General features: G+C 41.2%; 1 protein-coding gene across 1 annotated transcript in view; it reads right to left on the bottom strand.

Annotated features, from left to right (window-relative positions):
* Window positions 1–27,993, bottom strand: part of CSMD1 (CUB and Sushi multiple domains 1) — a 2,005,298-nt gene that overhangs the window by 219,551 nt on the left and 1,757,754 nt on the right. Inside the window, exons 30-36 of the mRNA XM_043454305.1 lie at window positions 24,333–24,527; window positions 20,855–20,971; window positions 18,705–18,818; window positions 18,286–18,381; window positions 11,198–11,401; window positions 10,216–10,340; window positions 9,506–9,602 (exon numbers count right to left, since the gene is read on the bottom strand). Coding sequence (XP_043310240.1) covers window positions 9,506–9,602; window positions 10,216–10,340; window positions 11,198–11,401; window positions 18,286–18,381; window positions 18,705–18,818; window positions 20,855–20,971; window positions 24,333–24,527 — 948 coding nt within the window. The remainder of the gene's footprint in view (window positions 1–9,505; window positions 9,603–10,215; window positions 10,341–11,197; window positions 11,402–18,285; window positions 18,382–18,704; window positions 18,819–20,854; window positions 20,972–24,332; window positions 24,528–27,993) is intronic.

Consider the following 27,993-nt stretch of genomic DNA (forward strand, 5'->3'; position numbering starts at 1 on the left):
CTCCACTGCATAACATAGAGGATTTGATTTAAGCTATACCTGACTGGCCAAGTGGTTTTCACCACTTTCTTTAGTTTAAGTCTGAATTTAGATATGAGGAGCAGATGGTCTGAGCCACAGTCAGCTCCAGGTCCTGTTTTTGCTGACAGGTTCTCCATTTTCAGCTACAAAGAATGTAATCAATCTGATTTCACTACTGACCATTTGGTGATGTCTATGTGTAAAGCTGTCGCCTGTGTTATTGAAAAAGGGTGTTTGCTATGACCAGTGCATTCTTTTGGCAGAATTCTGTTAGCCTTTGCCCTGCTTCATTTTGTACCCTAAGGTCAAAAATGCCTGTTACTCCAGGTATCTCTTGACTTCCTACTTTTGCATTCTAATCCCCTATGATGAATGGAAAATCATTTTCTGGTATTAGTTTTAGGAGGTTTTCTAGGTCTTCATAAAAACTGATCAATTTCAGCTTCTTTGGCATCAGTGGTTGGGGCATAGACTTGGATTATTGTGATGTTGAATGGTTTGCCTTGGAAATGAACCAAGATCATTCTGTCATTTTTAAAACTGCACCCAAGTATAGCATTTTGCACTCTTTTGTTGATTATGATGACTATTCATTTCTTCTATGGGATTCTTGCCCACAATAGTAGAAATAATAGTCATCTGAATTAAATTCACCCATTTTCATCCATTTCAGTTCACTGATTCCTAAGATGCCCATGCTTACTCTTGCCATCTCCTGCTTGACCATGTCCAATTTACCTTGATTCATGGACCTAACATTCCAGGTTCCTATGCAATACTGTTTGCAGCATCAGATTTTGCTTTTATCACCAAACGTATCCACAACTGAGCATTGTTTCTGCTTTGACCTGGCTTCTTCATTCTTTCTGGAGCTGCTAGTAGATGTTCTCTGCTCTTCCCCCCTCCACCTTTTGACCTGGAGGCTCATCTTTCGGTGTCATATCTTTTTGCCTTTTTATACAGTTCATGTGGTTCTCACAGCTAACATACTAGACTGGTTTGCCATTCCCTCCTCCAGAGGCCTGTAATATTGTACAGGAGGCAGTGGATAAAACCATCCACCAAAAAAGAAATGCAAGAAGGCAAAGTGGTTGTCTGAGGAGGCTTTACAAACAGCAGAGGAAAGAAGATAAGTGAAAGCAAGGGAGAAAGGGAAAGGTATACCCAACTAAATCCAGAGAATAACAAGGAGAGACAAGAAGGCCATCTTCAATGAACAATGCCAAAAAAAAAAAAAAAGGAAAACAACAGAAAGGGTGAGATTAGAGATCTCTTCTAAAAAGTTGGAAATATCAAAGGAACATTTCATCCAAAGATGGGCACAATAAAGGACAGAAATAGTAAAGACCTAATAGAAGCAGAAGAGATCGAGAAGAGGTGGAAAGAATACACAGAAGAACTGTACAACAAAGATCTTAATGACCCGGATAACCACGATGGTGTTGTCTCTCACTCAGAGCCAGATATTTTGGAGTGTGAAGTGTGGGCCTTAGGAAGCACTGTTGCCAATAAAGGTAGTGAAGGTGATGGAATCTCAGCAGAGTTATTTAAAATCCTAAAAGATGAATCTACAAAAGTGCTCCACTCAGTATGTCAGGAAATTTGGAGGACCCAGCAGTGGCCACAGGACTGGAAAAGGTCAATCCTCATCCCAATTCCCAACAAGGGCAGTATTAAAGAATGTTCAAACCACCAGACAAATGCACTCACCCCTCATGCTGGTAAGATTATGCTAAAAATCCTCCAAGCTAGGCTTCAGCATTATGTGAACCAAGAACTTCCACATGTTCCAGATGGGTTTAGAAAAGGTAGAAGAACCAGAGATCAAAATGCCAACATTTGCTATATCACAGAGAAAGCAAGGGAATTCCAAAAAAACATCTACCTCTGTTTCATTGACTACACTAAAGCCTTTGTGTGGATCATAACAAACTTTGGAAAAGTCTTGGAGAGGGAAATACCAGGCCATGTTATCTGTCTCCTGAGAAACCTGTATGCAGGTCAAAAAGCAACGGAACTGGACATGGAGCAATGGATTGGTTCAAAACTGGGTAAGGAGTGCATCAAGGTTGTGTATTGTCACCCAGCTTTTTTAACTTAAATATAGAGTACATCACGTGAAATGTTGGACTAGATGAAGCACAAGTTGGAATCAAGATTGCAGGGAGAAATATAAAAACCCTCAGACAGTGGATGATACCACTCTAAAGGCAGAAATTGAAGAGGAACTAAACAGCCTCTTGATGCGGGTGAAGGAGGAAAGTGAAAAAGCCTGCTTAAAACTCAATATTAAAAAAAAAGAAAAAAACCACCTAAGATCATGATATCTAGTCCCATCACTTTATAGCAAATAGACAGGGAAAAGGTACAATCAATGACAAATTTCCTTTTCTTCGACTCTAAAATCACTGCAGATGGTGACTACAGCCATGAAATTAGAAGATGACTCCTTCTTGGCAGGAAGCTATGACAAACCTAAACAAGTGTTTTAAATAGCAAAGACAGCACCGTCAATAAAGTTCCCTATAGTCAAGGCTACGGTCTTTCCAGTAGTTATGTATAAATGTGAGAGCTAGACATAAAGAAGGAAGAGTGCCGAAGAATTGATGCTTTTGAACTGTGGTGTTGGAGAAGACCCTTGAGAGTCCCGTGGACTGCAAGGAGATCAAACCAGTCAATCTTAAAGGAAACCAACCCTGAATATTCATTGGAAGGACTGATGCTGAAGCTGAAGCTGCAATACTGTGGCCACCTGATGTGAAGAGCCGATTCACTGGAAAAGACCCTGATGCTGGAAAAGACTGAAGGCAGGAGGAGAAGGGGACAAAAGACGAGATGGTTGGATGGCATCACTGACTCAGTGGACATGAGTTTGAGTGAAGTCCAGGAGATGGTGAAGGACAGGGAAGCCTGCCGTGCTGTAGTCCATGGGGTCACAGACAGACACGACTGAGAAACTGAATGACAACAAGAAGAAGCTCCACATTTCATCTGCCCTCCTCAGACAGATGCGGCATGTCTTCACTGTATCAGTGAAGACACACACATTCTTGTGCTTTATCATGCATCTGATTATTCACATTGCTTTTTTTTAATCAATGTAACCATTTGCTTTTTTTTTCTGACTTGCCATGAACAAAGAAGGGTAAAGCCTCAACATGCAAATCATATCGAAATTGGGGTAACAGATTGTAGATCTGATGTAATATGTTATTCAGAAGAGGTTGTTCTTCTTTATCCCTGTGTGATTCATACTGAATAATGTTCACTCTGAAATCTGCAAGTGATTTCAATGAAACATACATGGAAAGGAAGATGCAGGTTTATTTTACATAATGCTTCCTTTAATGAAAATGTTCTAGCCTGCGTTGTAGCAACCGACAAGTAGGGAAACTTAGAGATGCTCAGGACGAGGGTGAAAACAGAGCCATGGGGCTGCCAGGTCCTGAGGAAGAGGAGACGTCCTCCAGCCAGACGTTTAGAACGCATTACCAGGATGCATTATGGTATGGGGAAGCAATAAGCTGGCCCAAGTCCCTTGTTACCCAAGGGGTGCATGCTTGATATTCTACTGTATCCAAGTCATCTTCTGAATAAATACACATTTCCTATGTGTGAAGGAGCCATCCCTCAGGTAAAACTCCTCCTCATGGTGCAGGCAAATTCATGGATGATGATGATGCTAATGTATAAATATTATACATTATTGACATGCATAGTATAAATACTATTTTGAATAACAAAACAAGGAAATAAGCTGGTAATTATCCAAGACAGATGAACAATGTTGCAAGGGCAAGATTCCCAGTTACCCTTCACTCTCTACTCAAACAGTTCTACGACCCTCCAACAGGTGTAGGCAAACCAATGACTCCAGGTAAGGACTGGATCCTAAAAATAGATTAAGGATGTCTCATTAACCTTGGATTAGCATGTAGTCTTTCAGAAACTCTTCGGGTTTATAAGAGTTCACTCTCAGTTTGACAATGTGTTGGGACTAGTCATGTGTATACTGGCTGGGTCTTGGGCTAATCGGGATACAGAGTGTTACCTGACTGCTTTGGGAGAACAGGGATAAATGGAAGACAAAAGAAAACACCAGGTACACCCCCTAATGATTGTGTGTGTGCACACGCATGTGTGTGCCCACAGGTGTGTACACGCTTTCGAAGACAGATTTCCCACTTGAGATCTGGGGCCAGTGCCTCAAACCAATTTCCCTGAATATCCAGGTAGGGTTGTCAGTGGAAGGGGAGGTCTTTTCAGACCTGAACTATGAGTATACCATTCACTTTGAGACACTGTAAGTGTTTGCTGAATGATAAACAGAAAATGACTGCAAGATTTAACCCCTTTGTTACTCAAACTTGGTTTGATGGGTGAAGATAGATCGATAGTTGGACAGACAGACAGACTTTTAAGAAACTGAGTCATGGAGAGGGAAAACAAAAGCCTATTCCTGTGGTCAGCAGAAACATTTAAAGAGATCATTCTTTGAAACTAATTAATAGTTAACAGTGCAGATGGGGGAATCCTGCAAGGTGGGGTGACCTTGCCTGTTTCAGAAAGTCTCCTGTCTGAGGATCACCTTTTCCCCTTGTGGGCTGTACCAGAAGCAGCGTGCTGTCTGCTCAGCAGCACGCAGGGTGCACCCGAGCGTGTGGGGATGGACCTGTGAGGAGGAAAGGGGGCCTGAAGGTCAGGGCGCCGCCTGCACCAGCTTGCTGGGCCAGCTCGACCCGCCCCCACATCAAGACAAGAAGGAAACACCCAACAGAAACTCCAGTTTAATCCACTTTTGTTCAAATCATGTGATGCTTGCTGTTCTCTCATTCATGTTTTATTTCTGTATATTTTGGGTGATGTCTACAGAAAGTACAAAGTTAATGTAATGTCATTATGATGATCTAACTAATCCAGAAAGTAAGTTCTGGTTACAGCATTTGTATAACTTTCTGCCTGGTTTTACCTATGATTTCAGATAATCAGTGTATTTAATCGCCTCCAGCCCCTAGTCAAGTTATTTCCACACGTACATTCTCAACACACACCTCTGACTTTTTGTCTTTCCTGACTATGTTGCAGCGGAATCAGAAAACTCACTTCCACTGCTGACTGAGCCATAAAACAGTCCTGTTACTGAAAACATTTGAAGATGTTCCAATTCTGTGAAATCTAAATAACAGCCCATCCCTTATACATGAGTCATACATGCAATGTGTGTATGAAAGGGCCTAGTGGATCATCACAGCCCCTCTAAGCATTACTATTAATTGCAGCAAGTATATTTATGAATGACGGTTCTGTCTGTACTTCTGAATGTAATCATTTGTTTTCCTAAAAAGATGCTGGGTCTTGATGCTCCAGGCGCATATGCGATGTGCGCCTGCCCTGGCCACTGCCTGCCCCTGCAGCGGCGTCCGCTAGGGACTCTGCTCAGAACGGACTGGCAGAAGAAGCGTATTCCCCCGATTCAAAAAGTAGCTGAGGGGTTTTTGAAAAAACTGTTGCCACAGGCGGAATACTTTTGAGGGCCCTGCTTCACTGACCTAGATAGACCCGCACGTGCGGGAAGCTGAGCGACTGTGCTCCAGGCCCTGCAGACGCTGCTCCAGCCACGGGTATTCACTCTCCCTTAATCCTGCTTGTCAGCAACAGATTGGTACGACTTTTGCTCTAACACGTCCATTTATAATTTATCACCTGTCTACTTCCAAAAATGATTTCAAATAGCTTACAATATAAGTCCTACATACACACGGCTATCCAGACAGAAAATCAAAAACCTGAATTTACTCAAGAAGTCAGTCAATCGTTTTTCTGGAAATGTGTACCTCTACCAACTACTCATTCTTCCTTGCTTTTAGTCAACAACTCACTTTTAAAATGGGTTCAAATTCTCCTTTTTGAGTATTTTGAAATTATCACAGGAACAAAAATGTGTAAACATGTATTACGTTTTAAAATATATTCAGATTTGATGGCTGATGTGCCATTTCTTCCATATAAACTTTATAAAATACTCTTTTTGAAATATTTTAAGTAGTTTTTAACTTAAAATTGCAAATATGGTACAAAAAACTCCCATATACCCACTATCTTGCCATATATTACAGAATAATGATATCTATCTCTGTCCACATACAGATATTTGTGTGAGCTGGTCTCTAGCCATAATACAGATATGTGTAAAGTTATTTTATTCTAAACCCTTTGGCTTCCTTTGTAAGTTCAGTTGGTAAAGAATACACCTGAAATGCAGGAGACCACCTGTAATGCAGGATACTGGGTTTGCTCCCTGGGTCTGGAAAACCTCCTGGAAAAGGGAATGACAACCCAACCCCAAGGACAGAGGAGCCTGGCAGGCTACAGTCCGTGGAGTCGCTAAGAGTCAGACACAACTGAGCGACTAAACCCTTTGTGAGCAAGTTGCAGACATTGTGACACATTTCTTATAAAAATTTAGTGTGCATTTCTTAAAACAGAGCGGATATATATTTAAAAAAACAAAACAAAAACTAACAGAGGCTGCAGGACCATATATCCTACAGAAATCACTGGAATTTCAACAATCTGCCAATAACAGCTTTTCCATCAGAAGGACTCCATCTATGATTGTGTCCCTTTAGTTTTGTGACGCATTTTTTTTGTCTGTAAGACTTTCTTAGTCTTTCTTTCCCTTTCATGAACTCAATACTTTTGAAAGATACAAGTCACTTTTTGTGTAGAATATATTTCAAAATCAATTTTTATTTTAGAAAATTACAATTTAAATCTTTTTTTAAAATTATAGTATATAAAACCTAATAAAAACTGCTTATGTGTATTATTTTTCTTTAATGTTTTATAAGTTAATCAAATGCACACTACAAAGAACTTTTTTGTAATTGTTTATGTAGGAGATTCTCATGCTTTTAGTATTATACATTAATATATATTAATAAATATGTATTACTATATATTAATATATTATTTATATATTTAAGCTGAGACTACACTCAGACATAAGTTCAGAAAATGAGATTACAAAAGATTGGGAGTAGTTAAAAAACAAAACATACAGGGCTGGTGTGCAGTAACAAATCATTTGCTTTCCCTGCCGTAAGGCTTGGTGCAGGCAAACTTGAAAATGAGTTCTCCAAAAAAAGATGAACACATTTTGAAAAAAAAAATGCTTTTTTAAAGCAACATAATCTCCGAAGAGAATGTCTGATGTTCTTCATGACTAAATTCAGGTGGTGATACATTTTTGGCAAAAATATCAAAATATGATGCTGTGTTCTCCCATTGTTGTTCAGTCATTAAATCATGTTCTACTCTCTGTGACCCCATGAACTACGGCACGCCAGGTTCCCTTGTCCTTCACTGTCTCCTGGAGTTTGCTCAAACTCATGTCCATTGAGTTACTCATCTTCTGGTGTCATATGTTTTTGCCTTTTCACACTAGGATTCTCCAGTTCATAGGATTCTCCAGGCAAGAATACTGGAGCGGGCTCCTCCAGAGGACCACATTTTGCCAGAAATCTTCACTATGACTGGTTCATTGTGGGTGGCCCAGCACAGCATGGCTCATAGCTACTTTGAGTTATGCGAGCCCCTTCGCCACAAGGCTGTGATTCACGAAGAGGGTATTCTCCCAAGGTCACTGTGTTTGTCTGCTCTCAGAGGTGTGAGGGAGTTGACTCAGAGGCTTCCAGAATCTACTTCAGGGCATTTCCTCCCAAACTCAACTTTAGTGACATCGTGCTGGGTGTTTGAAATCAGCCCTGGTGGAAAAGGGCTTACTGGCTTCCCAGGTTATGCTAGCGATAAAGAACCAGCCTCTAATGCAGGAGATATAGGAGATGCAGGTTTGATCCCTGAGTCTGGAAGATTCCCTGGAAGAGGACATGGCAACCCACTCTAGTATTCTTGCCTAGGAAATGCCATGGACAGACTGAAGAGACTTAGTGTCCATGCATGGGAGAATTTACACCATGGCAACTGCAATTCTAAGTCACATCATGCCTTTCTGTTCCTCTGCTTGCTTATTTCGAGAGCAGGCTTATCAGTATACCAGTGCACACCTTTTCCTGTTACTGTAAATCTTGACATGACTGTCTTAGGAAGGTGGTGTCTGCCAGGCTTCTCACTGTGAATGACTTCTTTCCTCCTTTGCAGCGAGTGCATGAGGACAAGGTGAGGAGGTGCATGGAGACTGTGGCTGTCTGTCCTCATCAACCTCACATGCTACCTTCAGCCTCCACTGACCTCCCCATATGGACACGTATGTCCTAACGGCCACCAGTGGCAGCTGTGATTCCATCTCCTTCCCATTTGTTAGTTTAGATTTATTATAGTTTGGGAAGGCTTTCTCTCTTATTCCTTACACTCATGCATGTGTTTATGTATATCAGCTTGGATCCACATATTTCTATTTCATACAAAAGGGATCATCATGCATGTTTTCTCTCCCAGAGCTTCAGAGTCAATGGTTCTCCAAGAAGTACTAGTGCCTTTAAGGGAGAATGGGACTTCAAGTGATTTCAGAAACGCATAACTGGGTACTAGGTGGGTAACTCCTTGCTGAGGGGTTATTGTTTTACACCTCACAGGATACAGAGGTGGGAAATATGTACACACACAGACACACACACACACATGTACTTCTATCTCTATAGCTATACAGTTGTACATAGGGTTTCCCAAGTGGCTCAGGGGTAAAGAACTTGCCTGCGAATGCAGGAGAGGTGGGTTCGATCCCTGGATTGGGAAGATCCCCTGGAGAAGGAAATGGCCACCCAGTCCAGAATTCTTGCTTGGGAAATTCCATGGACAGAGGAGCCTGGCAGGCTACAGTCCATGCGGTTGCAAAGACTTGGACATGATTGGACAGGCATGCACAGCTATACGTATGAAGACCATGAGTTCACACCAGGGTGTCTAGTTCAAATCTATCACAAGCAGCTCCTTGCCAGCTTTCGGGTCCCTGTGTATCCAGCTCCCCACCCAGTCACGAGAAACCCTGTCCCCATCCTCTGTATCTATGTCTGTTCTCAGGGTCCACGTCTGCTCCCAGCCTTCCATCTGCATCCCCGGCCACCTTGCTCCCCGGCCTCAGCACTTGGTCCCCAACTGCATCAAACGCTTCTAATGAGCGCAAAAGAAAAGGAAGTCACCCACCCCAAAGTTCGTTGTCCAAACCACCCCCACACAAAACTGACTTCAGTGAAGACACCCCATTGCGTCCACAGGGTAATAACCCACATTCTCCCCAGCTCAGAGCCCACCACAGTGATCATCCATCAGCCTCCTGCTTGCGGGGGACGGCGCTTTTCCCTTCACTCTGGGGTCTGGTGCTCTCCTTCCAAGCCTCCCAACACTAGAGAAACTTGTTAGCACAGAGAAGAGTCTCCCAGGGAAAGGTCGGCGCTGAGTGCTCTCCTGCAGTCCGTCATGGTGGGATGACTCGGATCCACAGACACTCGGGGACGGGGTCACCTACCTGAAAAGCTCCCCAGCCTTGGCGCACTTGCGTCACCACCATCGTAAATCTCCAGAGAGTCCCAGTTCTGCTCCGTGGCAAAGCTGATCACTTGAATCTACCAAACAAGTCAATATTTGTCCTTCACTTAATAAAATCAGACTGAAAACAGAATGGAAACGTATACGTAGTGTATATGAAAATAGCCAATGGGGATTTGCTATATGACTCAGGGAACTCAAATTGGGGCTTTGTAACTATCTAGAAGGGTGGGTGGGTGGAAGGTGGGAGTGAGGTTCAAGAGGAAGGGGGCGCATGTATACCGATAGCGGATTCATGTTGATCTGTGCCAGAAGCCAGCACAATACTGTAAAGCAATTATCCTTCGATTAAAAATAAATTAATAAAATTAGACTAGTCCAACGGGGTTTTCAAGACATTAAAAATATACATGTTAGAGAAAGGCAAAACCAAAGAAGTTAAGCCATGGAAATGACATCCACAAAATTTCCACAAATGGCACTTCTGATAGATTTTATTCTAAAAGTCTATCACTTTAATTTCAAATGTAGACACATGATTAGAAACACTTGGTAGGGATGGTAAGAAAAGAGAAACAGGTTACAGTTTGTATATTCAGAATAACCAATACAAAAAGAGGGAAACAAAGAAGGGAGAAGCCCGTGGGCAGAGCTCTGCTTCTTAGGAGCCTCTGGGCTTTGTGAACATACCTGGATTCCTGACCCCTCTGTAACGATGATCTTCCATATGCAGTTTAAGTTGTTGCCATAGGGTTCAGGGTAGCCGGGGGATAAAATGGTACCTCTCCGCTGAGTGAAATTGCCACTGCAGGGGACTGAAAGCCAAACCCACAAATAGGATAAATAAAGTACAGTGAAGAACACTGATTCTGTACTCACTGCTCCTTCACTGTGTGATCAGCTATTAAGAGATGTCTTACATGGACTATGATGCTTTAAAAGGCATTTGTAGCCAAGGTCAGACTTGGTCTGTTTTCTTTTAAATGATCAATACCATAGATTATCATCTGCTATGCTGCTAAGTCTTAGACACTGTACCCAACAACAGCATCTCTGAAGTGAATTCTGTTTAGAGTAATTGCTCTACTACAAGTTAAGAAGCTCTGTGGAGTTTTCTCTTCTATATGCAGACAGGCAGCTCCAACTGATACTAATGGGATTTGTGAGCAAATCCAGAGAGAAGAGACGCTTAAAAGGCACAAATGAATTCAAGTGCTAATCATGATTGCCCTGGAGGTCCTTACACAAAACGAAGCAAATAAACTATCACCAACAATGTCTTTGTTATTTGGGATGCATTAACCTACTATTTTTCAGATCTTCATCAGCACCAATTTATTAAAAGGGCATTACACAAGTCATGTAACAAATCAACATTATAATGATTTTCCCTACAAACGAAATGATGTTGTATACCCATGGCTTGTGATGGCATACTTAATAAGTATCGAAAAGGAAATCACGTTTCATACTTGTTAATCTGATGCCTTGTTTCATGAAACACAGTAATTTTTGGGATTTGGCTGCTACTCAATTATTTCTGATAAAATAATTTTCCCTTTAAACAGGTCTGGAGTCCGCTTACGTGGACTAAAGAGAGGCCGTTAGTGCCTCTGTGACCGGGGACTGCGGACCCCACGCTGGTGGTCACACGGTGGGGACACACGCTTACCCACGCAGCTGGGGACCGTGTCATTCCACTGGGCCAGGGCGCTGGGCACAGACTGGCAGCGGATGGCCGCGGAGCCCTGGAGCAGGTAGCCCGGGTTACACTCGAAGCGGACGACGGACCCCGCCGAGAACTCGGAACCGATTCTCCTCCCGTACCTGGGCTCGGGGACAGAGCTGCACTGGGTGTCACTGGTCCTCGGGACAGCTAGAAGCAAGACACACAGCACAACCATCTGTGTCTGCAGCACAAAGCCACGGCATCTCCTTGGAAACAGAGCTAAGATGAGTCCAGAGAGAGTTTCTGCTGATGCGGAAATTAATAATGTCTTTCGCGGTCTCCATGAGGAATGGCTCGGCTCAGGGGGCACTTACTCATCTACATGCCTCCTCAAATCAACCCTGAGGACCACCTCAGATCCCTATCACAGACGGGGAAAACATGGCACATGGAGAATTGGCGCTTTATGAGGACAGAGTGATATTCAGGCATTGAACTTAACTAAGTACTCAGATTATTGTGCTGCTGATAATGAGATGACTAAGAACTTGCACTTATCCTCAAGGACCTCAGACTCCAGTGAGAAGAGCTGCTATATAAAGGATTACTTATAATGTGGCCGTGGTGATTAAAAAGCAAAATTAAAAACAGAACTACCACATGACCCAGCAATTCTACTTCTGAGTGTTTATCTGAAGGAAATGAAATCCCTCCCCTGGAGAGACATCTGCACCGTCATTACATAAGGGTATTATTTGCAATAGCCAACTTATGGAAACAACCTCATGTCCACCAATGAATAAATAATGTCATATATACACACGATAGAATATTATTCAGCTCTCTAAAAAGGAAGGAAATTGTGCTACTTGCAACAACATGGACGGACCCATAGAACATTAGGGAAGTGGAACAAGTCTGTTGCAGAAGGACAAATACTGCACGGTCCCATGGATAGGAAGCAATTAAGAGACAAGCTTAGAGGAGCAGAGAGCAGATGGTGGTTGCCAGGAGGTGGTGGGGAGGGGTAGGGGGAAGGTAGAGCTACAATTCAATGGCAGTCATTCAAGACTCCCAAGTTCTACAGATCAAGTTCTACAGACAAAGCTGTGCAAACAGTTAATGATGCTGTGTTGCGTGAGTGCTAAGTTGTGTCTGACCCTTTGCTACCCCATGGACTGCAGCCCACCAGGTTCCTCTGTCCATGGGATTCTCCAGGCAAGAATACTGGAATGGGTTTCCATGCCCTCCTCCAGGGGATCGTCCCAACCCAGGGGTCAAACCCGCATCTCTCACGTCTCCTGCATTGACAGGAAGATTCTTTACCCCTGTGGCACCTGGGAAGCCCCAAGGACACTGAATCATGCACTGCGAACTTTACAAAATGCTAACTGCTCATCTTAAACAATGATTGGAAGCATAACATGAGAGGGTAAATCTCATGTTACCATAATAAAATTAAGAAAAAAAAAAAAAGAACATACCATAAGTAACATACATACAGTTACAGGATTCATCCTGTTAGGAAAGACTTGGGAGGAAGAAGAGGACAGTGGGAGTGGCTGAGGGCAGAGCCAGCCTTCTCCTTCTCCTTCCCAGGGTCTTCCCACTGGACCAGCAGTTCTCCAAGGTGGGAGGCAGGGAGCGGGGAGCCGTTTGGGGCTGGAGGGGGCACTGACCCTTCCCCAGTGTCTAATATTACAACTGTGTGTTTGTAAATGAAAAGAACAGATTACACAGCAAAGAGCAAAGCTTGGCAGTACACTCTAGCTGGCGGGACATCACTTGCTGAAGGAGTGGGGAACACGAGGCGCGGCCCTGACCCTGACACCTGGCCGCTGGCTCCCTGAGAGCTGGTTCCCGCTGCGGACCACACCCAGTCTTGGAGGCCACTGTATGTTTGTGACCACAGGCACTGCTGGGAGCACTGTTCGAGCCACACAAAGACCCCGAATCCCCTCCCCAGACTCACAGGTCTGCCACCTCTACTGATCCCAGTCAGCCCTGCTCCGTCCCTCCCATGTCCACGTACAGATGAAGATGCCCCCTGACAGCGCTGAGCCCACGGCAGCACCCTCAGGCCCACCACACAGGCCAGCCTCCTGCAGCCGCCCCCAGCTCTCTGCCTGTCTCCACGTTCTCCACAGCATGCGGATCTCATGGTCTTTGACCCTGGGCACGGCAGGTGAGCCTCCATCCAGTGAGGCATCCACTCAGGCTGTAGATCAGAATGCACTGATAGGCAGGGAGTGATCACTATAAGCGATTTTCCTGTTTACAAAAGGAGGCACGAGATAAAGTTCGAAAAACACTTCAGGGGCAAAGGGGCTGGTCACCCCAAACCGACGCTGAGATCCGCCAGGTACGCACTCGCGAGTTTGCATATTGACTTCTGTCCCTGCATTGAAAGTCAGTTCATGTTTATCATCTCCGAGATCCCCATCTCCCTGTCTTTGAGTACCTTCTTCGAAAGTGCAGCCCTCTGAGGGGGACATTTTACTTACAAATAATCCTTCTGTCTTTATGGTCCTTTTCCTAATACTCTGGCATCTTGGGTTGAATTGAACCCAAGCAATAACTGACACCATTTGGGTAAATTGCTGGAAGCACTTCTATGGGAATGGAAGTCAGAAGACTGTTTTGAATAAACTAAGCTTCAATTCAGTGTTGAAATATTTTTGATCAGAAGGCAAAAGTTAATAAAATTGTGTACTGTCTAATAACTATGAGAAAATTAATGATATTACAGAATATTTTTCTGTAACTGAAAACAACACAGAATATAATATTCTGTTATAAACATATTGCCCACAGCTTACATTTGTCATATTTTAGTGTCTGATTCTTGTGTTACAGTTGAACAGCAGCATGAGAGGGATAAACAAATAAATACAATGATAATCTTGACTGTCCTTTTTATAAATATGGAGAAATCTCTAATCTTTCCTCACCTGGAGATTTCAGGCCATACCACAGAGAAATGCCATGCCAGTAGCAATTATTCTAGTAGTCATGTATGGATGTGAGAGGTGGACCATAAAGAAGGCTGAGTGCCAAAGAATTGATGCTTTCAAATTGTGATTCTGGAGAAGACTCTTGAGAGTCCCTTGGACAGCAGGGAGATCAAACCAGTCCATCCTGAAGGAAATCAATCCTGAAGATTCATTGGAAGGACTGATGTTGAAGTTGAAGCTCCAATACTTTACCTACCTGATGCCAAGAGCTGACTCATTGGGAAAAGACCCTGATGCTGGGAAAGATTGAAGGTGGGAGGAGAAGGGGACAACAGAGGATGAGATGGTTGGATGGCATCACCGACCCAATGGACATGAGTTTGAACAAATGGTGTGAAAAAGTGAAGAATAGGGAAGCCTGGCATGCTGCAGTCCATGGGGTCACAAAGAGTCTGACATGACTTGGCAACAACAACAATGACAACAACAAGCAATTATTCTCCATCTTTCAGTGAATGCTGTGAAGCAAAGTGAGATCAGCCCAGGGCCGAGTGGAAGGGGATGAGGTTTGCCTGGATCAGAGGGTGGTAAGCACGTGACTGGCTTCTCAGGCCATGGACTGCGCTGTGCAGAGACTGGGTGCTACCCTCTGGGACTTTCATGATCTGAAAACGGGCAATATTCTGACTATGGGGAAAACAGGAACAGGGAGTGGAAATGCTTTTTCTAAGTTTGGGAGGAAGAATTTAGACTAAGGTTTTCTTTGCTTGACGTCCTTCCTAGGCAAGCAAATACATGTTTTAGTTGATTTTCCCCAGGTCTCATCTTTTCTAAGATGGCATAAATTATAAGGCTTAGTTAGTTTTCCAGTTCTAAGAAATTCACATGTTGTACCAAGAGCTTATAAAATGCATACTTCTTACAAAGAAGATTGAGCATAAAGTGTTGTGCATAATTCACTGATGTATGTTTGAATTCACAGACTAGCCGTGGCTTGTCAGGATAGATTTTTCAACTATGAGAACAGAGTGATTTTGAGAAATAGAATATGTTCATCTGTCATTCAATGAAAAAGGGACGACTGCTTTACTTGGATAAGTTATTCTTGTCTGCCTTCAGGTTTATTTTATTGCTGTCATTGTTTTCTTTTTTTTTCCCTTTTACCCTAAAATAGGTGCAGTAAGACAGCTGTCTGCTCATGTCTATAGCTTAGAGAATTTGTGGTGGTGAAAGATTCCACCACCCTCTTACCTACCTCACTTTACGAATGTGTCCTTCTACCTGCAAGAAGCACAGGAAGCAAACAAACAAATAAAACCCAGCAATAGTCAAAACTGTGATTTTTCCAGTAGTTATGTACAGATGTGAGAGCTGGACCATAAAGAAGGCTAAGCACTGAAGAATTGATGCTTTGGAACTGTGGTGCTGGGGAAGACTCTTGAGAGTCCCTTGGGCAGCAGGGAGATCAAACCAGTCCATCCTAAAGGAAATCAACCCTGGATATTCATTGGAAGGACTGATGCTGAAGCTGAAGCTCCAAAATTTCGGCCACCTGATGCCAAGAGCCGACTCATTGGAAAAGACTCTGATGCTGGGAAAGACTGAAGGCAGGAGGAGAAGGGGACAACAGAGGATGAGATGGTTGGATGGCTCAATGAACTCAATGAACATGAACTTGAGCAAACTCAAGAAGATGGTGAGGGATGGGGAACCTGGTGTGCCGCAGTCCATGAGGTCTCAAAGAGCTGGACACAACTTAGTGACTGAACAACAACAACAAAGACATAAAGTTACAATACTCTGTAAAAAATACAAATAATAAAGAGGCCTCTACACTTCCGTTTCTTCACAAGATCAGGAGGACAGCAGCGTCCTCACTAGCACTGTTTCTGTGTTATTCACCAGGACCACACAGAGGGGCAGGGAGCATGCCTGAGTCACGGACAGGTTTTCTGCGCCTGACACCTGCACCCATTCTTCATGGCACCCTGAAGAGCCCTTTACAAACAGGGCTGTCTGTGAACAAGGGCTGGACTGCGTACAGTCACAGAAGTTAGGAAGTCCTGCACAATGTTAAGCGTTAACGGCTTATGGAGGAATGAAGCTCTAAGTAGCACATGAAAGCAATATTCAGAAAGTTTTTACACAATAGAGTTGTAATAATTTCTAGGTTTCCACTTAACTACTATCTTTCAAAAGGCAATGTTCAATTTTACTTTCGAGAAGGATTGAAAACTTTCCCATGTGCTTTTGAGTGATTGATAAATTGCATTCAAGATCCTAATTCTTTAGCTCCAAAGGATTGGGCTTTGATAAAAAGACATCAACTTTTGCATAAACTCACTGCAGTAAGAAAAGGAGACACATTGGAACCTTAGAAGAAATACTGAGCATGTTATAGTCATCATATATCCTTAAGCACAAGGAAAATACATTACTTCTATAGAAGGATTTGCTTTTCTTTCTACTTTTCTGAATTTCATATATTTTAATGATCCCTGGGTCAGGAAGACCCCCTGGAGAAGGAAATGGCAACCCACTCCAGTATTCTTGGCTGGGAAATCCCACGGACAGAGGAGCCTGGTGTGCTACAGTACAAAGGCTCAAACAGGATAGATGTAGGATCATGTGCCTCAGGTATTTTATCTGATAATCTGATCAATTTTCAAATCTTTATAAAAAATTACAGGAAGTCCCTAAACAACGTAGACAATCCTAGGCACTTGAAGCTTTCCAGGACAAAAAAATGTACTTAAACTAAGTAGCCCAGTTTCCTTAGATGTCATTCCAACTTAGTTTGGTTTGTGAATTTGCTTCTGCAAAGTAATACAGCATTGATTTAAAGAAAATTAGGATTAGGTGAGAAGTGAGTTGCTTAAATTGGACCCTCTACTATAAAGGCGATATTTACTGGTTTAGTTATTTACATTTTAACAAAAGTTCAATTTGAACAATGCAATTAATTTTAATGTAATAGCACAGTCACACAAGCAAGTGCTTCTTAAACTGGATTAGAGGTACTTCTCCTGACCTGTCAAACATGCTCACGCTTTCCGTGACTTTTAAATCATCTTATTACTGAATACCGAAGGGGTTTTACCGTGAGATATTTTGAGGCCATGCATTTCTCAGTGTGTGATTATCATAAATGATTTATGAATGACATGACAGATTGTTATTCTCTATAACTTGATGAAAACCATGATGTTGTTGAGGATGCTTTCTGGAAAAGTCCTTATTAAAAGAAAGAAATTTTTGCCAGGAAGCTATTCTCCTCCTTTGCTGAAGAAAATGTTCAAGAGCTGCTTGCCATAGCTTCAGCCTCCAGGAACACTGAGACCTTGAAATGCTAAGTATTCCTCTCACTTTTGAACAGGAAGTTGGCGTATCTCTGAAAATGGCAACCTCTTTCCGATCTCAGGGGACAGTTATCACAATTTAGATCTAGAGACTTTCCCTGTGCCTCTGAAAGTGGACAAACTTTTCAGTCCATGGGGTGTACTCTCAAATTCACATAATGGATATGCAAACTAAAGATGAACTAGAAACAGGAAAGAAATCTTCATGGTTCAGAACCATTGCGCAATTTCAAACATTTTGAATAAGCTCCAAGTTCAAAAATAAATGTAAAGATGTGACTGTGCCTAAAGTTAGAACTTAAGCAAAATAAAATAGGTACCTCCAGTGATAGAAACACGGGTGGTGCCTTGGGTTTAGTTTGGTTTTGTTACATTTCTTTTTCAATTAATTTTTACAGCAAGGTTTGGAATCCTACAATGTGTTTTAAGTGTGTTTCATTAAGATGGTTACTAAAATCTATTACGAAATATTTTACTTAATTAGGTGAAATAATATTGACACATTTGAAATTACTTTGCAAATAGTGAAGTGCTATACTAAGGTAATCTCATAAATATTTGTTTCCTGATCCTGTCAAATAAATGAAGCACAATTGTATCTTTGTCTTAGAAATATATTTGTCAAAAGAAAAACTTCAGTATTTTTATTAAGTAATGTTATTATAATTATGCAGATACGCTCAAACTCTCAATTATTAAATGAAGTACAAGCCACGCTTTTGGTGCTGAAAACAGTGGTACGTGGTGTGGGAGGAGGGCGAAGAGGGCAGAGACGCACCTTGATACACGAAGTGGAAACCCCGCGCCGGAGCCCCGCTCTTGGCGCTGAATCGGAGCAGAATTTGGTTGGATGTGGCCAAAGGCAGTGTCTCACCTGGAGGGAAAATCAGAGATCATCTATAGGATAGAAAATAACAGGGTATTTATTTTCTGATATTTTTATCTTCTTCTGAGATAAGTATTACATTTTCTGCGGTCTCAGTAAAAAAAATAAATAAATAAAGTCAGGTGGCTTTATATGTGGGATTAAAATGCATTTGAAATTTTACACTGAAAATAAGATTTTACTAAGCAAGCAAGCAAATTCAAAGATGATTAAATTTCTTCTCCACAAAAGAAAATAAAAATAGACAAGCTTAATATTAATTCTCCTGGCTGTGTGACTAGAATGAAAGACAGAGCTCACGGAAGGTTTACCTGAGTGAGACCCCGAGAGGGAGCTGAGCAGTCTGGCCTGAGGGTGCGTCCCATCAAACAGCTCTGCCAGGTCATTCAGCGCCGTCTGGAAATAGGCGAACTGCCCAAACACCACTGAAAATGAAGGGGTGGGTTGGCACAAAGTGCTTTTTTAAAAACAAAGAAATGAACAAGGTCCCATCACTTCATGGCAAATAGATGGGAAAAAGTGGAAGCAGTGACAGACTTTATTTTCTTGGGCTCCAAAATCACTGCAGGCAGTGACTGCAGCCATGAAATTCAAAGATGTTTGCTCCTTGGAAGGAGAGCTATGACAAACCTAGACAGCATATTAAAAAGCAGAAATATCGCTTTGCTGACAAAGGTCCATATACCGAAAGCTATGTTTTTTCCAGTAGTCACGTACAGATGTGAGAGCCATAAAGAAGGCTGAGAGCCAAAGAATTGATGCCTTCAAACTGTGGTGCTGAAGAAGACTCGAGAGTCCCTTGGATAGCAGAGACATCAACCAGTTAGTCCTAAAGGAAATCAACCCTGAATATTCATTGGAAGGACTAATGCTGAAGCTGAAGCTCCAATACTTTGGCCACCTGATGCCAAGGGCCAACTCATTCGAAAAGACCCTGATGCTGAGAAAGATTGAGGGCAGGAGGAGAAGGGGGCAGCAAAGGATGAGATGGTTGGATGGCATCACTGATTTCATGGGCATGAATCTGAGCAAACCCTGGGGGACAGTGAAGGACTGGGGAGCCTGGAATGCTGCAGTCCAAGGAGTCACAAAGAGTTGGACATGACTCAGTGACTCAACAACGACAACAACAACAAACAGAGGATTTTAGAGTCATCGGTCATCTTAAAGAGTGGAAATCTAGGACTTAAGTTTTACTATTCATTTTTTATAACAAAATAAATATTTTGAAGCCAGTCTTTCAGTTTTTAAATTAAATTGGTATTTTCCATTTTCCACATACTGATAGAGTCAGTGGACCTTCTTGAGAGTCTGGTCCCTCTGCCCTGGTTTCTGTGATCACATCTATCACCCTCTAAGTATCAGACACCTGATTTTCTTAACAGAGCAAGATGACACAAGGGAAGCCTTGCCTGGAAACTCAGTCACCCTTGAGAACTGCCTGAAAGAAGGAGCTTAAGATACTGAGTACATTGCTTTGCACTGTTCATGAAGGCCCATGATCTAAACTACCAGAGGCTGAAGTAAGTCCTTGGAGGAGGTTTTTATTAGATTTTTAGAAGCCTGTGATTAATATAAAAGAAGTTCATAGAAATCATCTGTCTCCCATATGCAAGTTTCTTAAGCAGCAATTAACTTTCTCATCACATAAATATGTTTTTAAAATATTTGCCCTCAAACAGAATGGAACCTTAGAATTTTTGTCAGTTTTATTTCTATGAGTGGGTGGCTGCTATTCTGAATGCAAAGAAAAAAAAATAGAGTATGTTGGGTTTTAACTTTTACTGTTGGGAGAAAGGAACTATTCCATAAAATTATAAAAGCTATTCTCTTCCAACTCTGGGAAAGAATCCAACACAGAAGTATCTTCTTGGTCTAGAGTGAGAGGGGAGATGTTGAGGAAGCCGCCAGGAGCCAGTCAGTGGGGGGCCATCTAGACACGAAGCCATCCCAGAAAATTGGCTCAGGCTGGAAGCCAAGTTCAGGAAGCAAACTTGGGATGTCAGGTTTGGAGGGGTCAGATAGGGCACTGCCTGCTTTTACATCTGCAGTCACTCAAAGGTGGGTTCACTGACCCAGTGATTTTCCAGAGTAATCAATAACCAAATATACACGCCAGTATCTCACAGACTGATCAGGTTTCCCTGGCCCACATGTGAGGCAATGATCTTCCTCATACACAAACAACCAAATGAGAAAATGCTTCCTAACAAAAACAGGAACAACGCCAAAATTATTCTGCTAATTCTGGACTGGAATCCGAGAAGGAAGTTTAAGCATTTTCCATCACACTGATAAAAGACCTGCAGCAGATCTTTTATGAGACACCTTTGGAAAACCTGTCACACATCATCTTCTTTTATACTATTTCATTAAGTCAAGAGCTGATGTATTTGTTTATAAAATGATGGGAATCTTAACACAGAGATATGACAGTGAATTGAAAATAAGAAAACCTTACCGAATTCCTTTGGCACCGTTATTGAATAGAGGCAGGTCTGACCGGCGGTATAGTTGTGGGGGTAATTGGGTGACAATACCACCCCCTCTGACCCCGTGTACTGGCCTCCGCAGGGGGCTGAAAGAGACCAACCGAGAATTATGTGTTGTGGGTAACCACGCGGCAGGTGACAGGGACCTGAAAATGTCAGCATGTGCAGTCAACATGAATATTCAAAGACCTAAAAAAGCATCATAGTCACAAATGGATGTTACATCTCCATCAAAAGGGAAATAAGAAGAAAAGCAAAGATTGAGCAGGTGAGAATAAAAGTAACTCAACTTAAGAGGAGGACCTAATATTATTTTTAAGAATGTTCTCAGACATGCTAAAATAATCATGAAAACAGTTCTCATGAGAGTAGGAACAGGTCGAATAAAGACAAATTCTTAAGTTACTTCAAAAGTCTCACTAGAATTTTCCAGTTGATCTCAAACACCATATTAACTTAAGTGATACAAAGATTATTTCCATTTTCTATTCTCTAATTACTATGAGACTAAAAGAAAAATAATCATTTTTAGTCTTTGCTATCTTTTCATCATAGATTCAGCTTAAGAGTGACAGGTATAGTTACTAATGTATCTGGGGTCTCTTCTTGTAAGTCCCACTGAAAGCTGAAGGAACCCAAAAGTAGAAAGTTAAGGCAGGTACACTGATGAGATGCTACATGCACAACTCAGTGAGAGACAGACTGTGTGTTTATTTTCCCTCTGATCATCTTATTTACTCTCAGCATTGCACTTGCTGAGAAAATAGAAAAAAATTATAGCCTGGATATTCAAAATACTATTGCTAAGCATCTTAAAGTAGACATCCAATTAAATTCCAGTTTTGAAAAACCCAGTTTTGGGGTTAAATTGCAAATCCTTCTATTTTTCCTATTTTTACTTAAAAAGAGGTCCATGTCTGCTCATCTGTTCTACGTAACCACTGAGGTGACCCTGAGTGCACTCTCTGTGGCCTGACTACACGCTTCCTTATCCTGGGTACACCACCTTCTGTGATCTGGATTCATAGCTATTTTCAGTCTGAGGGAAAGTTTGTATTTCTACAGCTTATTTCTTCTCGGTGTGACAGTTTTCAAGCATTAAAAAGGATAGAAATCAGAGATAACGTGCTTAAGCTTTTGATTAGCACACTGTTAAGTCCTAATGGATGGCCAGGATGAATAACGCTCCTCAGATGTTGATGCTGGCGTCAAAGCACCTCACCGATGACTGCGCAGATTTCCCAGGGCCTGCTTTACGCGCCTGGAAACAGAAGTCATGCTCTAGAAAGTCAGCGGAGACAGCTTAGACACCTGACAACTTTACACTAGTAGAGATTTCACTTAACTAAGCTAAGAGCAGCCTTCATGCTAATGTATTAACTCAGAGCAACTTTATCACCCTAAAACAATTGCCATGACTTCTTTTTTTAACAATCTTAAATAGAAAAAAAGTGTTTCTACTTTTTTTCTATGGAGGAAATTCTCTACGCTAAACTTCAAAGCTCAAGGTTCTCAGTGAAACGTGGGAAGACTCCTACCAGTTGAGATGGATCACTTAATTTTTAAAAAATCAACCATACAAATTCAACCACGTTATTTCCAAAATACATATATATATATATATATATGTATATGTATACATTTATATTTATACATACACCTAATAAATTTTCTTAAACACTCAAAGTTCAAATTTTTAAAGATAAGTACAAATGAAGAACAGAAATTTATTTTCTTTTAGACATATAAAATTCAAGCAGATCCTTTTGCAAATATCCATTTTCTGTAAGAAAAAGTTAAACTATTTCAAATTTTAAACAAGAAGCATAAATGAAAAGTGGAAATAAATCTTCACTGGGCTAATATTTGGATGGCCAGATGATCACACAGGAATCTTATCAATCAGGAATCACATCTTCCGATATATTTGTTCAAGTGTAACTGTTGTGCTTAGTTGCCCAGTCGTATCTGACTCTTTGAGACCCTGTGGACTGCAGCCTACCAGTCTGAAATATATAACTATATATATGTATATATTTCAGAAACAACATGGTTGAATTTGTATGGTTGATTTTTTAAAAAAATTAAATGATACATGTTAATTGATAGAAGGAGTCTTCCAGCATTTCTGCAAAGATTTATTTTGTTCACAAATAGGATGAAAGAATATTACTTTATGATAATAGGAAACAATGAAAACTAAAAAGGATGAAATGAAAGAAAACAGACGCGGCATTTTAGGTCCTCTGCTACTTTGATAAATTGCACTGTGCTTATACATTCTTCCCCAGATTTGAAGATAAGCACCAAAACTGCATGATACACTTCAAAGCAACCAAACATCTGTGCAATTGAGAAACATATATAGAGAATTCTTGTTTAATTAGTAATAATTATTCTGTCCATGTTACTGTGGTAATCTGAGAAATAGGAATCACTTTTCTTATGCTAGAAATTCTTTTATATTATTATGATAATAATAGGAAAATGAATATGCTCTTGTTCTCTGGTAATTAATGTATTAAACAGACCATTTCCTAAATGAATAAGGACATGCAACATTTCACTGCAGACGGTAACAAGAAACTAACTCATCCATTTGGTTAATTGGAATATATGTAAACCAAAACCAACATAAACAGAAGCCATTTTGACCCGTGCAAGGGACTCAAGCCTGTTTCCATTTCTGTTCTAATTCAGTAGGAAACCTCAATGAACAAGAACTGTAGGCAACAGAAAGAAAAATTATGTCATGCCTTTAAAACAAACTAGTCCAAAATATGTCCTTTAATATACAAACTATGGAGATGTTTAAAATATAGCAACATTCACTTAGCTTAATTGGTAATCTGAGTAATTCACAGACATTAATTCAGCACAAACATGCTGTTCTTCATGAGATATCCCCCAAAAAATATGGGAGATGTCATTTCTGTTTAATGATTTGGAATTCTTAAGTTTTATTTAAATTTAAATAAATAAGGAAAAATCATTCTTTGATGTTTTATGCACATACATATGATGACTAGTTAACAGAAACCGTGCTTCCTGGGTCTTGAGATATGGAAAAACCTCTAATTTAAAATTAGATTATTTATCTATCGCCTAAATGTGACCTCTTTTTTTTTTTTTTCATTTGAGTCTGTGGCTAGAGAATTTATCTTCCCTCATAAGTTCAAAGTATGTTTGAATTTAATACAATGCACAGTTTTCACAGTTAGAAATGCCCAACTATCTAAGTGAAAGAAAAATAACCCCCTCCCAGAAACCTGAGTAAATTAAATGAAACGCTCAAGGCAGGCCAAATCCTTATCCCACGTTGCTCTGTGGGGTCACCCCACTGATGGGGCAGAGGACTGATGTACGGCCCCTCTCCTGAATGAGGGTCCGAGTTCCAGAGGGAAGCTATCTCTGAAGGCAGCTCTGGCCCCACGCGTCAGCACGTACCATTGCAAGAGGGCAAGACCTGGTCCCATGCGGGCTTCCCGTCCACTCCAATCACACACGTGATGGAAGACGGGTCAGCGATCTTGTAGCCAGAGTCACACTGGTAAGTGACGGTCGAGCCAAGCTTGAAGTCCGTCCCGATCCTCGTCCCATTCATTATGTTTCCAGGGTCAAAGCAGGCTTCCCGTGGTTTCTCTGTGGGAGAAATGAATGCAAACTCCATGAGAGCAGGGATTTTATTTCTTTAAGTGTCCAGCAAATGAAAAATGCTAATAAAAAATTGATTGACTCATGACCAAGTTATTAATGTTCAAGTCAATGATTATCATAGAAAAACAGAAAAAACTCCTTCGATAAAATTATATTTCTCATTTTTCAAATGACAACACACTGCAGAATTCCTGTTGTAGTTGATTTCCTGACTTTTGTACTTAATTCATAGTAAAATGAAATCACATCACATTTTAGGAAGAGATGGGAGAATTGGCTTCTCAAAAGGAAGCTGGTTTAATTCATGCGAGGTAAGAGTGATTTTTTTATGCTGGGAAGATAATCAAGAAAGGAAGTTCTGATCCTGTACTACCCTCACTGAGTCAGTGATGCCAAACTTAGCTGGAAAACATATTTCCTGATCCATATGAATGGATCAGGGCCAAGCCCTGTGCCTGGGATGTAATAATTACCCAACACAGTTCCACTCTAAATGCAGTACTTGCTGCAAGGAAGTGAGGGTGGATCATCTATCAGGCATTGGGCTGTGTATCTTGCATATTTCATTCAAATGTTCACCCACTTCTGAGACATGAGGATAATCTGGGCACTGTTTCACATTTTGAGAATATGAAGCCCAAGATAGGCTAAATAACTTTCACAAAAATGCCCTGCAAAGTCCTGTCCAGTTATAGGGCCACTAAAGGACACGCTTGCTAAAAGCCTTGTTGTTGTTTAAATAATAATAATAATAAAAACCTTGTTGTTGTTTAGTCACTCAGTCGTGTCCGACTCTGTGCAACCTCATGGACTACAGCATTTCAGGTTTCCTTATCCTTCACCATCTCCAGGAGTTTGCTCAAATTCCTGTCCATTGAGTTGGTGATGCCATTCAACCATCTCATCCTTTGCCACCCCCTTCTCCTCTTGCCCTCAATCTTTCCCAGCATCAGCGTCTTTATCAATGAGTTGGCTCTTCGCATCAGGTGGCCAAAGTTTTGGAGCTTCAGCATCAGTCCTTCCAATGAATATTCAGGGTTGATTTCCTTTAGAATTGACTGGTTTGACCTCCTTGCTGTCCAGGGGACTCTTAAGAATCTTCTCCAGCACCACAATTCCAAAACATCAGTTCTTCAGCACTCAGCCTGCTTTATGGTCCAACTCTCACATCCACACACGACTACTGGAAAAACCACAGCTTTGACTATCTGGACCTTTGTCGGCAAAATGATGTCTCTGCTTTTTAGTACACTTTCTAGGTAGGTGTGTCATAGCTTTCCTTCCAAGGCTAAAAACCTATCTTCTTCCAAATATAAGTACAAAGCTATCTTCTTTCTCTCACACAGTCTTGTGGCTGTGTCTTGTAGCTTGTGTCTTGGTAGTTTTAATGTTGTAAATGTTCTATTTTAGCAGACCTTCCAAATATCTCTAAATCATGTATCTCTATCTCTTTCTGTTGCATACAACTCCACCATTTGAATTGCTTTCTGTTTGTGCTTGTCAACATCGTTCACTCCATCAACAAAGCCCCTTGTAACATCAGAAACCTCTGGAATAGAATTTTACAGCTTTTCAAGTGATCAATATAGATGTTACACTGATATGTTTTTCTTTTGGGGGGAGGTTGCAGTTAAGAAAATGCTGTTTGTTATGAATATGTGTGAGTGTATGTGTGTGTGGAATGGGGTTATCATTAATAATACAAATATAGGCTCAAGGATAACTTGAGTGCATAAAATAAATATGTTTCAGCTCTTTTCATTTTTTTTGACAATCTTTCCCCCAGGGCTAAGCACACACATAAAGGATTTCTGGAGAGTATAAATGCAAGGCTTCATTTTACCTTTATGGGGAGTTGTGATCAATATGGATTATGTTCCCTTTTAAACATTTTCCCTCACTGAGTGTCTGCCTACTATGTATGTGTGTTCAGTCACGTCAGACTCCTTGCAACCCCACGGACTGTAGCCCACCAGGCTCCTCCATCCATGGAATTCTCCAGGCAAGAACAATGGAGTGGGTTGCCATTTCCTTCTCCAGGGGATCTTCCCGACTCAGGGATCAAACTCCCCTCTCTTGTATCTCCTGCATTGGCAGGAGGGCTCTTGATCACTGTGTCACCTGGGAAGCTCACTGCCAGTGAGTAAATCTGCACAGTGGTGTTAGAGGATGCTCCTGGGAGACTGTGGCAGGGGACTGGGAAAGAGTGAAGATGAAACAGCTCTGAAAACCACATCCTGCATCCTCTGAGGAACGGTTAACATGCAGTAGAAGAGGGAAAAGGCACAAACTTTGTGATGTTTTGCAGGACAGAGAAGAGGCCTGTTGGGCTGTATTTATTCAATACTTCTCAGTATATTTTTAATTGTCTCTGTGTCAATATCAGCCAAACAGAGATCTCTTTGGCAGTGCTGTCCCAATCTATTATAACCAACTGTTAGAATAGATTATGTACATACTTTCGTTAAAAGCACAACATAAATATATAAATATTATATTATCATGAGTATCATATGTGCTATATAATCACATATATCATAGATAATATAACAATTATCACATATCATACCTCATTATCATGTATATCATATACCACATGTACTATATTATCACACATATTAAACATCACCATACAGATGCATCATATGCCATATGTACTATATATATATACACAACATATTGAACATTATCATACATCATACATATCATATGCCATGCATTATATTTCAATTATCATACATAATATAATCACATATATACATTTTAGAAACCCCTCTAGGTCCTCTATTTTGCTCTGGTTAGAGTCTCGCAGCAAGAGCTGTGAACTCTGTTGGGACCCATGCTCTCTAATCACTTCATTGAAAACTGATTTGTTCAAGGAGTAGGGGACATTCTGATAATTCTTTGTAGCTTCCTCAAATCCCACATAGAGCACAGATCACTTATTTTAAGCAAATAAGGGATGAATAAGCAAAACTGTGGTCACCAGAATAATCTTTCCATCAGCTTCCTTCCAAGAGAACATACCCAGCATCTAATAAATACAAGCACTGGTCTAGGGTATACATTTTTTCTCCTATAAAATAACAGAGAAAAAATGCATTTCTGATGCCTGGTCAGCCTTTTTGATAATTTTTTGTTATAAATGTCTGTTGGTTTAGGGTATGTTTGGTTAAATAACACACCCTCAATTTTCTGCTCCATGTTGCTAATGGAGAACTCTGAGGCCAGTTTTTCTTCATTTCTCCAAATGAACTGCATCGAATCTTTTGGTTCCATTTACTCAGTTGTCAGTTCAGGATGTTTGGTGATAAATCACGGTACTTTTTCTGCTTACAATTTGTCACAATTTCTAAGGAGATGACTTCATTACACAGCTCCTGTCGGTTCTGCTTAAGGACACTTCCCAGAACTCCTGCCCTAGAGCCGTGCTGATGGACTCTGCGGGGTC

This window comes from Cervus canadensis, chromosome 31 (genome assembly GCF_019320065.1).
Source record: "Cervus canadensis isolate Bull #8, Minnesota chromosome 31, ASM1932006v1, whole genome shotgun sequence".
Taxonomy (NCBI): Eukaryota; Metazoa; Chordata; class Mammalia; order Artiodactyla; family Cervidae; genus Cervus; species Cervus canadensis.